The following is a 15,205-nucleotide window of genomic DNA, read 5'->3' on the forward strand; positions in this document are numbered from 1 at the left end:
TATATGCTATATTATTATATTTCAATGTCTTACTAAAAATTATGAAATGATGATTAGTTCAGTAATGTGCCTTTTTTGTTGGTGGGTATGGGGTTGTGTTCACCCAGAGCGCCATACAAGCTAGAATCCCCACTGACAATATTCATTTTTGCAAAATGTGTTTGATCGGAACTGCAATGTTTCCTCATTTTTAGTTACGCTACATGCAATCGCATATCAATTTAATTTCCGCGCTGAGAGAAAAAGATTAAACTCCGCCTTTCAGTTAATGATTATAGTCGCCGCCGAATGGATATAAATAAGGTTTCCTCAAAATTAGATGTTACCTTTTTCATTTCGTTCAAAATGGCATTTACCGGAAAATACGAACTTCGTTCTCATGAGAGTTTCGAGCCTTTCATGAAGATGATCGGTAAGTGACTGGCAATTACCTTGTGATTGTTCGATTTATTAAAAAAAAATCTAATAGTTTAATCGCCTTCTAAATCAACTACACCGACTGTCGCTATCCCCTACAATAAAATACATTCCCCAAGTCTCCCTGATGAAATGATCGAACAAAGTAAAGAAATAAAGAGCATCTCGGAGATCGAGCAGAGTGGTGACCATTTCAAAGTGACCATAACGACGGGAGCCAAGGTTCTAGTCAACTCTTTCACCGTGGGACAACAAACCGAGCTGGAGACGATCACAGGAGAAAAGGTCAAGGTGAGAATGATTAAATGCAGCGCTTGATCATAATCGCAACTGCTTGTCTGTGTGGGCTTCTTCTTAAGTCGAATATTATATGCTACTGATGAAATTTTAAAATGATGTTCATGGTTGCTGGTAGTCTGACTTGCAGTAGAAGGCAAACTGCTTTTGATGGTTTGGAATACATACCTGGCACCTGACTCTGAACTTTCTACAGACTGTAGTGAGACTGGAGAGTAACAAGCTGAGGGCGTTGCTGAATGGTGTTGAGTCTGTGACTGAACTTGTTGATGAGAATACGCTAGTCAATGTAAGTATGACTGGGAAGGTGCCCGGCTGCATGAGAGCCGCTATTCCTGCTCCTTTATAGACAGTCATCTTATCTCCTACATTTTTGCTTTCGTTTCAGTCTTTGATTTTAGGAGGCGTGACATACAAGGGGATCAGCAAACGCATGTAGAGCTGGGCTCTATGTGGCTTGGTGCAAATAAAAAACAAACAGTTTGCATGTTGTGACTTGTCCCTTTCTTCCCCATGTTTTCAATGCCTGAGTTTATTAGCAGGTATTCATCATTCAACAGAGCCTTTAGGTGACCAACTTTTAATTCAAGTCTGGCACAACTTTGACAGCATCACCCATAAATAATTACACTAACACACACAGCGTACAGCTGCAGCGCTTTGACAGGGCTGTCCTGTGCATGTGTACTGCCTCAGCTCAGGTGGTTTCAGCTTGAGAGACTTATCTCTTAACCAGTGACAAGGAAGGGTTAAGCAGTGACATACTGCACTTCAGAATCACACCGGAATGTAGCCCGACTTTCTGTGCTGGGGATGGTCTGCTTTGCTATAGGCAGATGGTGCAAGTGCCTTTGTAAGACTCAACGGTACCAACATTCGATTGGTGAACTTTATGGTTCCTTAAAACCATCAGGTTTCTTTGGAATAGAAGCAATGGATGCTGTTGCTGATTCTGGTAGGTATGCAAGATTGTTTCTGTGATTCCCCAAAGATTCTTTTACTGTTTAAAAAATGGCAAAGGATGATGAGGTACACTGCATAAAGGCAAGTAAATGGCAACAAGGTCATTTCCTCCGGAAGAGGTTCTTGATGCCTTCCTCTACGGGCTCCGGCCTCATGCTCATTGGCTGGTTCTTGAGGGCCGCCTCTCGCATGCTGTGGTAGACGTACTCGTTCTGCTGGAACATGCGCAGCTCCATCTCTGTCTGCCTGCGCATGGCCTGTCGAGCAGAATGGGAATCTGGCTCAGAGACCCTGGGTTTATTGCCGCTGATGGCTTTACCCTCAGACAATCGGTTCAATGACACTTCAAGGACACCTGTGTGCGCTGCTTAATGAAAGGTTGCTGATTTCTTTGCAGTTTCGGAAACAAAGGTCATGATTCATTGATTGCACTCAGGCTGAAGTAAGATTAACATTCGCGATTTATATATAGTTACAAGGGTACAAAGAAAAAAAGCAGCAGCAAAAAATATCTGCCTGTGTGGGATGTGCAGCTTCAGACAAACAGATAAAGTAAATCATGAGCACTGGTTCTCCCAGTCACTGTTCAGTTGAATGTAGCAGCATTTACAATTCATTAGTATCAGGGGTGGACTGGCCACCAAAAGTCAAAAGGAATTTGCTGCTGGGGTGGGGGGGGGGGTTGGTCCCCCTCGGTCCCCCTAATTGCAATCAACCATTTGGCCACCAATGCAATGAACAGTCGTCCAATCATCATCTCCTGCACTCGACCCGGAAGTAAAGCAAGATTGACCGACGCGTATATAGGCTGTATATTGCCGGGTTAAAAACCGGTCCACTGGGAACATTATATTTAGCTGACACTTTAGCAGCTGAGATCCCAATAGTGATATGATTGCTCTGCTACATACAGCATATGAACCCACCATAGGCGCAGATTTGTAACCTGCAAAGCTGCACATTGCACACAGCCTTACGTGTGGCTTAACTGGGGTCAGAGGTTACCTCGAGGTCCTGGGTGATGGGGTGGGTTGGCCCGTGGGTGATCATTATAATGGCGTAAGCTTTGCAGATCATACTATGTCCAACCTCGATGAAACCAGCCTGCCAATGCGTCACCCCCGCTCGCATGGTAGCCATGCCCAGCGCCGCATTGTTGGGGTGATACAGCTTCCTGGGTCGGTATCAGACGCATATATTGTTAACAGGGTGCATCATCACAAAAAAAATTAAATGTGCAGTAAACTTTCAAAGAGATCTGATGAGAGCCCCCCCCCCCCCCCCCCCCAGGCAGACAGGGGTGGGCGTACTCACATATAGCCCTCCACCATCCTGCGGGAGTACGTAGCGGCCTCGTCAATGAACTGCAGGTAGGACAGCACCTCGCTGGCCGTGCTCAGCACGCGCAGCATGTACAGGTGAGTGTCGGCCAGCACCTTCTCCTGCTTCTCCAGGCACTCCCGGGAGATCTTTACCACCTGGGAGGTGTGGGTGCCACAGGAACAATGTGGAATCCTAATCTTCAACATTTGGTCACTGAAATCGGGCCTGTATATGACAAGGTTTCGTGGCTCCTTCCCTTCCATTGCTGATTTTATTTTATTGTTAAACCTGAAGATAATATTAAGTGAGCAAGATATCTTTAAAGATTAAATTGACAATGAAACTTATTTTCCCCTTGTACAGGGTAAAGTAAACATAAAGGAAACAAATGCAGGACAGATAATGAATCCAGGTTGTTCTACCTCATGGTAGTCCCCTTCAACACGAGCTTTTTCCATCTTCTCCAGCATCTTCAGACTATACTCTGTCACCTCCTTCACCTCCTCCTCAGATGGCTAAGGGAGGTTAATAGAGATTGTTATGGTAGCTCTAATATTCATGGATTTTCACATTGAACGCTAACAAATAGCTGCCTGTTATGATGGTCTGTGTACACTAGATGGCGCCACTAAGTAAACACCATATCTTGATAGAGACATGAAGTACTAAAACAATTTCAGTTATGAAAAAGTTGTCACTTTCTGATCATAATCAATGTTTTGACATCAAATTTAATGAAAAATTTAAAGGAATGCTTAAATGCTGCTTTTTTGAACTTTATATGTTCAATGTTTAAAAATGTTCTAATCATAAAAGCTAAAATGGGAATTATTGTCATTCTCTCCATCCTCCAGCTGCATACTCAGTCCAGGGTCCCCTGAGGCCTATGCTTTTTCCCCAAATGCACATATGTATCACTGCTATAATTTTATTAGTTACCAGTGTTACATGAAAATGCATTAATCATAGGCATAATTATTGCGTAATTTAAGAAAATGTGCTGTTCTTAATAGAAAGAATTCTATGAAAACCATTTTTCTTCTTTGGATGCTCCCCCCCCCCCCCCCCCCCCCCATTTTACTAATAAAACAAGCTCAGAACAATATATAATTCATTTGGGGCTCATTTAAGGTTAAATTCAGCATATAGGGTCCCTGAAAGTCAGACTGTTTGGGAGAAAACCAGGCGTGTGGGAGCCCTAAATAAGCCGATAAGAGAAGGGCTCTCACTGCTTTGTGACTGCTGGGTTGAGCTCTTTCTGGTGGTATAATGTTCTGCTTCATCTCAATGGCTCCATTTAACTGCAGTGCCTTATCAGGGCTGCATCCACTATTGCTGTTGCCTACTAATTATAGCAGGTGATGAAAGTCTCTTCTAAAGAGCAGAATGCTGCAGTATTTGTTGAGAGAGTTTCCATTGGCTGCTAGAAAGACTTTCTGATCTTTCCAGTCTCCCAGCCCTCTGTGGGGTCCTTAAGTGTTACTCTAAGCCATAAAAAGTTTCACTGCTCTTTGTGGCCAAGTGCTCTATTTATAACCATCAACAAACTTCCTTGCTCTGACTCCCAGGAACATGGCGGACAGAGGGGTGACAGAGGTGGCTGGGGACAGACGGTCACACTCGGTCTGACAGACACACGCCGTACCGCAAATGTGACTGACAGAGATAATATGTTACTTCATGTAGTAAACAATCAGGCTTTGCCCCCGAAGTTCATGTAATGTCGTTTGAGCTGTTTTCCAGATGGGTTGTCGCATTAGGGTGCGTGAAGCGAGTTAAAGCCATATTGCTATGATGTGTCTGATAGACAGATATGTTCACATTGCTCTTGGTAACACCTGAAAGGCCCAAAGCCCCCCCCCCCCCACCTTATTATCATCCACTTCCTTGGCGGCCATCATGAGATCATCCTTGATGTGCTCGGTGCAGTGCTTGCAGGTGCAGTCAAAGAAATACTGCTGCTTAAGCTGCCGTTGCCGCTCGCTGGAGACGTTGAGGAAGTCCACGTAGGCCACCGTCAGCTCCTCCCCTGTGCTGATCTTCCCCAGGGCCCGCAACTCAATCCTGAGGGAGAGGAAAAGGGTGATTTTGGGAAGGGATGCAAGCAGAGGGAGATGGGGCAGGATGATCTTATGGAAATTCCATGAAGACCCAACATTTTGTACCACTGTATGACGACGGTGCGTCTGCTGGCGACAACTTGGTGAACCACATTAACACCCGAATGACCTGCTCACTACAATTCCAAATACTCTGCTCAGACAAAGCAGATAAAGCTCTGGAGAAAATTAAGAGACGACAGCAAAATTTTTAGTTTCATTCATTTCTCAATTTATGGGTATGCACCTGTGTAAAAATATACATTTGTTTGCAAACTCCAGTTTGGCTCTTCCCTGCTTCTCAGTGATGAAGGGCTTCTTCCTTGCTTGATTGGTCTTCAGTCCTGCTTCTAGGAGCCTGTTATGAACTGTCCTGGCAGTGCACTTCACACCACTTAATGTTTCCCATTGTTTTTGAACTTGAGGTCATCCTCCGATTTATGATGCACTGCCAGATAAGTTAAGGGTCATCACTGCATTAGACAGTTGTTTTTGCCCCCTACCTGGCTGGTTTTTGGTTACTGCCAGTGACTCCTGCTTCACTTTGTTCTCAGAAAATCTGAGCCCGGAAGCAGCCTGACGCTCAGTTTAGATTTCTGCCAGCAGAACCAGGATTAAACCAGAATTTAAAAATGCTGATTTAAATAATATATAAAATGGTCTCTTAATTTTTTCCTGAGCTGTATATGAAATGTATCTATCTCATAACCAGGGATGTACATAACTTGTATGAAAGTACGCATTCATCTTTAAAAATGATACATGTGACAATCAATTGTGGTAACAGTGTAAATGTGTACTTATTTTATGTGCATTTGTGCTGATATGAAAACAAAATGTAGTGCATTTTAATCTTTATATGCTAACTCTACTTCATGTGCGGTATACAGGTTAAAATGCAAGGTATTTTCTTGTTATATCACATAAAATAAGTACGCATTTACTCTGCTACCAGAATCGATTGTCGCACGTATTGTTTTTAAATGTGAATGCCTACTTGCGTATCAGTTATCAATACCCTCCTGTGTACATCCCTAGCATCTACACTAACTCCTGTGCTGGGTTTTCTTGCTGTCATCTGAGCCCTGTCTCTCCTCAGGGTCACACCCATGCCTCATTAGTCGCTTTAGTGTGAGTTATCAGAAGGGCTGTATCAGTTAATTCCATTGGCCAGCGGGTGTGTTTTGGCTCAAACCATGAGACGAGGAGGAGATACCAGTAAGAGCAGAGACATAGATGGCTTGGTTATCGCTACCAGCAAGCTCCATAGACAAGCAAACATTTGGTGAGCGACAGAGGGAGAGAGAGAGAGAGAGAGTTATCAAAGGCAGAATGATCAAATAGCTACACACAACAACAGGTAGAATGAAAATCGAGAGAGAAAAGGTGAGAAGTATTTGCTGGCTGGCAAATCAGTGGGAAACAGCATGCAGACATACAAAGGAGAGGAAACTGGAGACAGCGATGGCAGGACAGACAAAATGGTGGACAGGCAGATGAATAGACAGGACAAGCAGCTGCCTTTAGACATGATGAGACAGGTGGCTTGACGAGACAGATGGGCTTGACTGCTCTGTGGAGGAACACCTGAAAGACCCAAGCCCTTGATTTAAATGGATGGTACTCTGTAAAGCAGCAGCTAACACTGTTTGTTTACCCATAAATGATACTGATGAGTGTCGCAAAGGGCTATATCCCTATTATTCAAATCACGGTCCTCGAGGTCCGAGCACTGCTGGTTTTCCAGCCTTCCTTCACCTGTCAGTCAGGTGTGAAGCCTCTGACCAATCAGAATCAGTAATTATTAAACTAACTATCTGGGAGAACTGAAAACAAGGCCTGGATTTGGATTCGAGGTCCAGATTTGAAGAACCCTGGGCTATACCATCAAATAGTTCTCCTAAATCATCAAGTATACACCTCACCTGTTACAGACATCCCACCTTAGGCATATTAATTTCAAGGAGGCATTGAGTATTATGGTAATAATACTCATACCACGCTAATACCCCCCATTTAATGAATATACCCCCTACCTCACCCTGAATAGCAGTGCTTTTAAAAATACCATTCAAATTTCATATATCAAGGTATAATGTTTGAATGGTGAGATGGTATTTAAGAATTAGATACCACCCAGCCAGGGCATAGGAGCTGCTGGTAGACAGATCTGCCGAGCAGGGCTAGGCGATGACCGGAAAATTTGCCAACCATTAGCTGACCGAGCGGGGCAGGGTTGCAGTGGTGAAACTTCTTGCCAGTTCATTTTACCGAATTTTAATCAAATAGCAGAACAACAGATTTCCGGGACAATGTACATCATTTGTGGGTGTCAGGGAGCTGCCCTCAATTTGTAAGAGACTTCCAGAACTTCCACGAGAAGCGGGATGTCTTCTGTTACCACTAGGAGCTAAAAGCTGGCAAAGGCTGTTTTTCTTTATCAAATACTGTATTGTTAAGTGTTTGTTGGGTTTATCTGGAGTGATTGTTCTGAACACCTCATCCAACACACTTATTCTATTCCACCATCAGCAAACTTGATTCAATTAACCTCTCCTGGACCCCTAATTTTGACCCTCTGACTATTTGTTCTTCGTTTTAAGGTGTTCTTGTGACAGAGAAGATTCTCAGAGAGAAACTTACAAGTAAGTAAAAGAAAGACATGGAACAGAAACAATGTTTAAAACAGAAAAGTGACTGTGATTTTTGTGTTATACTCAACTGATATCAGCGTGATTAGGTTATGTTTGGGGGTGTGTGAGGTAGCAGGCTAAATAGGTGGGAACTTTTGTGTGTGTGGGAGGGTCACACCAAACAGACCCACCTCCTTTGAGTGTGAAATAGAGTGTTCACAGCTGTCTGACTGAAAGACAAAACAAAAGCCAACTTGTTTACAGACACCCTAATAGTCCAGCATGGTTCCTACACAAGCTCTGCTCTCCCTGTCACACACTCATACACCCGCCACAGTCAACACACTCCCCTCATATTGCTCATTACCCCCACCCAGTGGTCACTGCTCTCTCTCACGCACTGGTGCTGCAAAAGCCGTCAATTGCTCCTCCAACCATGAAACAGGACCGGACTGGAAGTGAGGCAGAGGTACTCACTTCCCATTGTTGAGGATGACGGTGCAGTTGGGCCAGCAGTCGTGGTTGATCAGGCACAGGTTTGGGAAGAGGCCCACCCCTACTGCGTTGAGCCCCCGGTGGTCACTCATTGAAAAGCCATTACAGTTAATCTGTAACACAAGTTAATTCGGGAGGAGTGGTGCTTTTATATTTACCAGCCGTACATCAGCTACAGCAAAAATGATTAACACAAAGAGAAGGAAACGTGATTCATAAGAGCTAAAAAATTAGACATCAATGCTGAATCTGTGAAAAGTGCTGTGGGTGTTTGTGAAGATGAAACGGTGGTGAGTAACGTTTAAAAGACACATAAAAGTATATATAAGCTGAAAGGATGAAGATACAGACCAAGCCGAGGACATGGGAGACGTCCTCCACTTTGTGAGGTTTGCTGTAGCGAGGCCAATAGTCCAGGAAGTGAAGAACATCCATCTTGAGGTCCTTCAGGTCTTCTGGCAGCATGTCAGACACGTGATTCTCCAGATCATCGATGGAGATGAGCTGAGTGTCCGACACAATCCCTCCCTCCTTGTCAACGCGCCACAGGATACGAGCCGCAAGCCTTGGCAGTAAAACATGGCAATTTAACACACCAACCTCCATCTATAGCTTCCTATAGTTCCTATTGTTTTATTCCAGTTCTATTGTCATTGTCTTCTTATTTGTCGTTTTGACAAATTATTACAATAACAACATGTGCCATTTCACCAAATTATAGAACCAATTACAGTGACTAAATACCTTTTCTCAAGACTTTTAAAAGCAAAGCCATTCCTGGTATCTGAATGAGGTCCACTGTCTTAATGGCTGCAGCTCACTGGTCCACCCCCACCGTTTTTCCTCTCCCACCTCTGTTACCTGCATAAGCCTGGCCCCTCCTGGCAAGCCCCTCCCTCTGCTATCGCCCTTACCGGATGTTTTCGTTGGGCACCTTGCCGTAGGCCTTGATGGCGGCACACTCCAGCTTGTGCTCCTCCCAGGCCTGGCGCTGGCACGTGCGGTTGCAGTACTGTGCAAATTTGCACTGGCCACACCGGTGCAGCTTGGGCTGCCGTCGGAAGCAGCTGTGACATACATGTTCAGCCATGCTGATCACAGGAGAGAGGGAGAAGAAGAGGGCCTGTAATCTGCTGCCGGGATGAAAAGCCCATAAAGTGGCCTGTCTGCGGACATCCCAGTAACTCGCCAGTAACGTCTCCTCTGAGAACCTCTCATCACCGCGGCTAGAAAGTGACAGATGACAAGCGCAGGTTGCATCCTGTGTGGCCCTTCAGCTGAGATGCTACCCAACCACAACCAACCAGGCAAAAATTACATTTAATTATTTAGCAGTCGGTTTCATCCAAATCGACGTGCAAGTGAGAGGACAGGTTGAGACAGTCCCTGCAGCAAATGGGATTATACAATAACAGATGTTTTAAGAGGTGAGGGTGGGACACTTCCAATAATCCTTTGGCAGATATATACAGACCCAACAAGAATGGAAGAACCTAAGGCCTCTAAGCTCCTTTGGTATTTTAGTCTTTGTCATTTTCTATGTTCTGCTTAGGATTTTCTTGATGCGAAGACCAGCATCCAGACCCGACACCATCCAGGTCTCTTTCCTTCAGTGGATAAATAATAACAAAGTTAAACGCACCCATGTCCAACCTAAGCCGTCTGTCAATACAACCTTCTAAATGTATCCTAGAAAATTCTACCTGAAATACTTTCACTTCAAGTTATATATGAAGAAGGGTGCTTAGTCAATAGGGAACATTTCCCATTGTTAGGGAGAAGGAATCTTAGTGAGCCATTGCTGTTACCAATAGTCCCTAGAAGCACAATAAAGCTTTTTTTTGGGGGGGGGGTGGGGGGGGGGAATTCCTCGACTGCTTGTGGGCAGATGTGTCACTCTGCCATTTGGCACATACTATCACTACACACGTCACTTGATCTCCAACCTAAAAATAGGGTGGAGCTGGTGTAGACATGATTCAGAGCAGCAAACGTGAGGCCATTATCAGGTGGGGTTGCATGTACAATTTATTACAGGTTTAAACTGGGGGGGGGGAAATCCTTCAACATCCGTACGTTTCTTTATTCTCTATCTCAGATTTATGTGCCACAAGTTTCATGGACATACAAGGCTAATCAAAAACTGTTACATATGTATGAGGCATTAAATGTCTTTCCTGCAGCACAGCTAATGTCCAATGCTAGCATTTCACAGTACGAGATAGCAGGTTGTGTTCATGCAGTGCCATGAAACACATCAGACTCTATCTCTGCAAACATTAAAAATGAATCATTAATTAACCACTGAGATTAATTTTAGTAAGGAATGGATTGGTTAGGGACAGCACCCAATCCTGTGGTAATCGTTGTGCTGTCTATGTTGTGTATATCGAATCCTAATCGATGTGCATAAAACAGAATCAATATTTATCTAATAAAAATTGAAAATGATATGATATTGCGTTAGAGAAAAGTAATGACAGGCAACTTCAGGTCATGATGGCACAGGACCCTAGATAGCTCTGATACGCTCCGTGTGATGTCACTGAGGCACTACACCAGTGTTTCTGCACCCAGGCCTCGGTAAGCCCCAGATGGTCCACGAGGGAGCAAAAACGTTCACCCTTTCGGGGTCCCTGTGAAGCAGGTACAGAAACACTGTCCTACACAATACCAGTTACAACAGTTACACACATAAGGGTCTTAGGGGAATCTCACACAGCACATGTTTACCAGATAGCAAAGATTAATTCACATATGCTGCATGGGACATAAGAGTCTGGGACTGAAGTATAAAACAGATTGCTCATTGTACTGAGCCAATTAATTAGATTCAGGGCAGCCAATTGTAGGTTTTGTCGAGTTTTGTGAAATATTATAGTGAGTTTGTGATTCTGTGGCATGTACATCCGTCTGTGAGTCTATGTAGTACGTAATAGATATCCCAGCTGTCTAAATAATAGCGGAAAATAGATGTCTCCTAAATATACAATATCTTACTATTTAATGATTTGTTTAAAGATCCAAAACAGATGAAACATATTTAGGATTAATTAAAATGCAGAAATAGAACAAATTCGAGGCCTACTCAAGTATGGAGAGTGGAAGACAACTTTTCCTCAGAACCCAATGAAACAATTTTTAAGCATCAAGTCATTAGTGCCTATGACAATTAAGCATCACTTTGATTTCTGTTTAGGACTATATGTGTCCTATGACTTTTGTACAGTTGTTTAAACTAAATCCATGCAGTGGTGCTGCAGTGTCTTCAGTGGAATATGAGCTCTAGGATGTTTTGAAAGAACCAGAGAACTCCATAGGATTTCGGCAAAGATTCGGTACGACAGCATGCCATGCTTTCAGTGCATTCAGGTGCCACTTCAAAGCAGTCTTGTTTATAAAATCAATCAAACACAGAAGCAGAACTCCATAAAGAAGAGATGGCTCTCACATGGAAGCCTTCTCCTCAGGTTCACCATGCCTTCCTTAAGTGCTCCACCTCCCATGCTCAAGGTTAGAGAGCCTCACCTGTCAAAGACGACGGCAGCGAAGCTTGGCTCGGCAAAGAGGACATCTCCGGCCCACACCTCCTTGGTGGTTCTGAGACCCCGGCCTTTCCCAGGCACGTCAAACACGTCCACGCTTTCCATGCTGTCCTGATTGTTGTGTGTAAGGAAGAGATTGGAGGACACGTTTGTAGTACACTACTGCCGACTGACTCCAAGTCTCTAAATCACTGCACCTGCTTGTTCCACTCCCATACCGCCCACTGCCTAAAATAGACCCATGTCTCCAGCCGTACCATCTCATGGGCAAAGACGGGGGACGCACGGTGCAGGGGTTTAGCTAGCTAGAGATTACAGGACACTTCAATAGAAGCAGTTCCTTCCACTTCTAATGTTTTTCAAAAAGTTTAATCTGGCCCACCCCAATCCACTCCCCTCCCTTTGAGACACGTTGGGTCGTCCCAGAGGTATTTTTATCCAACAGCTGTGTCTGTCTGTCAGTGGCAGCTGAAAGACAGCTGACGGGACCAGCTCACTCTCTGATCTCTTCCATATCATTCATTCAAATTCTCGCATACTCTCTTTCTCGCATGTTCTCTCTCTGGAAATATCTCCTCCCCCAGTCCTTGTTTCTTCTTCATTTTTTTCCCAGTCCTTGGTTATCCATTGTAGGGCCAATAATTTCCATATAAACGCAGATCCTGTAGCTCAGCAGGTACCAACATTGTGGTAAAAATGCAAAGGTGGTGGATTAAAATCCCAGGAAGCACATACAATAACAAATCAAATTTGGATCCTTTCCTTCTACTACAAGTCACTTTAAATAAAAGTGACAAAGAAATATAATAATGTCTAAGCATTAAGTCATTAATAACACACGTTCAGTGCCTGGAAGAAAAGGACCGGTGACCATTTCACTGGAAGTTTCTAGAAGCAGCAGTTAAAACTGTCTGTAGACTGATCGTGTCTCATTCCCCCCAAACAAATTTAGAAATTCATTATCTGATTAACACAATAAGTATGGAACAAGATGACCCAGTATATCCATACAATTGGCTTAACTCACCACAACTTAAATACACAAAATACACATCCCCTTTTAATGGTGATATCTGGGCAACACAGTCTTGTCTTGGTTCTTGACTGCCAGAACACCCAGGGATGGCCTTGTTTTTGTGATATACACTCGGTGGAAATGGAGATACAGCATCTATGTTGCCTCACTTTGGACAAAATATGTAAATGTGTAAAATATGTCAATGTGAACCTACAGTATATAACGAAATGCCACAAGTTTTCTGGGAAAAAAAACAATCTATGGAATTAATCTTCTGGGTACTTTATTTTCAGGAAATGTTTAATATATCAGCCTGCATCTCTGTGCAGAAGCTGCATCAGCCTGCATCTCTGTGCAGAAGCTGCATCAGCCTGCATCTCTGTGCAGTATCTGCGTCAGTCTGCATGTGCTGCATCTCTGTGCAGAAGCTGTGCCAGCCTGCATCTCTGTGCAGTATCTGTGTCAGCCTGCATGTGCTGCATCTCTGTGCAGAAGCTGCATCAGCCTGCATCTCTGTGCAGTATCCGCGCCAGCCTGCATGTGCTGCATCTCCATGCAGAAGCTGCGCCAGCCTGCATGTACTGCATCTCTGTGCAGAAGCTGCGCTGGGCACCTGGGACTCCTTAAAAGTCAAGGGAGTCGAAGTCTACAAAGAGATCACAGAGAAAAACACAGAGACTGACTCTTGGGCCTACAGATCAGCATCCAGCATGTCTCTGAAGGCAAGCAGGCAGGGTGGTCCTCTGAAAGCAGACCCTTAAGGTAACATAATTACTATCTATTTCTGTCACAAAGAACAGGCTGAAACAATGAAAGATAAGAGATGGAGACAGATGCTGTGGGAATGACCATAGTACTGTCACACTAAAAGCCAAGCCAAAGATGAGTAATGTTATTACTAAGTTTGGGAAAAGTGTCAAACATCAAACATAAAATAAATAAATACAGAAAATAATCTGTTACTACTGGTAACACCACACCACTGTTGCTACTAATGCTGTTAGTATATCAGAAATAATGTTTTTTTCCTTCTTGAAAAGTCCATGAGTTGTCCCATGTTGTCTTCAGTGGAAAGATATTAGTGGATAGAATGACAAATACTTGCTACTATTGTTATACTTTTTCAAAATTATCAAACCTTAGGTACTTCAAAACCTAAAGTCACCCCAGTATTTGCAGACATTGTGTATGTCTGGCTAATCGATCTAATTCATTAAATAAGCTAGCGATGAAACGTAGTGAATATACTGAAATAGCTGTGGTGCCCCTGAGGAGTTTGGGAACAGGAGGGATGTTCTTCTAGCCATCCAATAAGATACCATTAACTTTTTCATATTTTTTATTGTGTCATTTTTCATTCACATGTATTTTAATGCAGTGACATAAGCTTCTTATAATGGGACCAAGTGCGAGACTTTTAATGGTTAAATGTTACAGATGTACCATGTATCTTTGGAGATATAATGAAGACAGGGGTCTAGGTTTCATGTTAACATTGCCCAGACCTCCTCCTCACCAGCCACCTCCTTCAGCTCCACTGGGGAGTACCAAGGCGTTGACATAATCTCTCCAGCATGTCCTGGGTCTGCTGCCCCAGGTCCTCCTTCTGGTTGGACATGCCTTCTAGATAGACCTCCCCAGGGAGCCGTCCAGTGCTTATAACTTAAGGTATACAATGTGAACATTTACAGCTTTGTCATAAAAAGAAAAACTGGACACTTTAAACCAGACAGATTTGTCAGCCAGGTAAAAGGTATATGTATATTGTCTTGGTTTCCAATGTGCTTCAGTAATTTAAACTAATATATTCTGGTGCCAGGCACACCGAGGCATGACAGCGGCAGTGAATAAAGACAAGGAGAGACGTATTCACACGAAGTTGCTCTTTATGTTAGTCCTCAAAAGGACCATACAACAAGCATAATAACACAGAAACAAACATGGCAGGCAAACACGGGGAGGTTACATGCTACACGGGAAGGCTGACACACAGTAGGTCATTACACAACATTAGAGCACATCAGGACATACAACACAGGTAAGGGTACACATGATACTCGGGATCACAAAATTTTTGCAAACTAAGACATTGACCCTCCGTGGGCCCCTCCATTTCTGTGGGCCCCAGCGCAGCTGTACTTTAGAATTAGAATTTAGAATTTGGTGAACAGTGGTCATTGTTGACACACCACAGCACACAGTACACAACAACAAAATGTGTCCTCTGTATTTAACCCATATGTGACATCGTGACATAGCAGGGGGCAGTTAATTCAGCGCCCGGGGAGCAGTGCTTGGGGGCGGCACCTTGCTCAGGGTACCTCAGTGGTGCCTTGTACTTGCTGCACTGCCTGTAGTTCCACCAGTGTTCTAATAGTAATACATTTTATTCAGGCTAAATATGTACTTACAGCC

General features: G+C 43.7%; 2 protein-coding genes across 4 annotated transcripts; one reads left to right on the plus strand and one right to left on the minus strand.

The window, feature by feature from the left end:
• Positions 1-212: 212 nt before the first annotated feature.
• Positions 213-1,216, plus strand: LOC111839150 (fatty acid binding protein 1-B.1). 2 transcript variants are annotated; one of them, XM_023802803.2, is made up of 4 exons: positions 213-412; positions 537-708; positions 911-1,003; positions 1,103-1,216. In XM_023802803.2, the coding sequence occupies exons 2-4, from the start codon at positions 550-552 to the stop codon at positions 1,151-1,153; spliced, it is 303 nt and encodes a 100-aa protein (XP_023658571.1). In that variant the 5' UTR covers positions 213-412; positions 537-549; the 3' UTR covers positions 1,154-1,216. The 2 variants fall into 2 exon arrangements, with proteins under 2 accessions (XP_023658571.1, XP_023658570.1); XM_023802802.2 differs by having other exon boundaries at positions 215-708.
• Positions 1,217-1,278: 62 nt separating this feature from the next.
• smyd1b (SET and MYND domain containing 1b) lies at positions 1,279-12,101 on the minus strand. Of its 2 annotated transcripts, XM_023802800.2 has the most exons (10): positions 11,756-12,101; positions 9,142-9,318; positions 8,579-8,792; positions 8,210-8,340; positions 7,924-7,962; positions 4,869-5,064; positions 3,423-3,515; positions 2,992-3,155; positions 2,683-2,851; positions 1,279-1,934 (listed from the first exon to the last, which is right to left on the minus strand). In XM_023802800.2, the coding sequence occupies exons 1-10, from the start codon at positions 11,875-11,877 to the stop codon at positions 1,779-1,781; spliced, it is 1,461 nt and encodes a 486-aa protein (XP_023658568.1). In that variant the 5' UTR covers positions 11,878-12,101; the 3' UTR covers positions 1,279-1,778. The 2 variants fall into 2 exon arrangements, with proteins under 2 accessions (XP_023658568.1, XP_023658569.1); XM_023802801.2 differs by lacking the exon at positions 7,924-7,962 and having other exon boundaries at positions 11,756-12,099.
• Positions 12,102-15,205: the final 3,104 nt, after the last annotated feature.

This window comes from Paramormyrops kingsleyae, chromosome 2, assembly GCF_048594095.1.
Source record: "Paramormyrops kingsleyae isolate MSU_618 chromosome 2, PKINGS_0.4, whole genome shotgun sequence".
In the NCBI taxonomy this organism is placed as follows: Eukaryota; Metazoa; Chordata; class Actinopteri; order Osteoglossiformes; family Mormyridae; genus Paramormyrops; species Paramormyrops kingsleyae.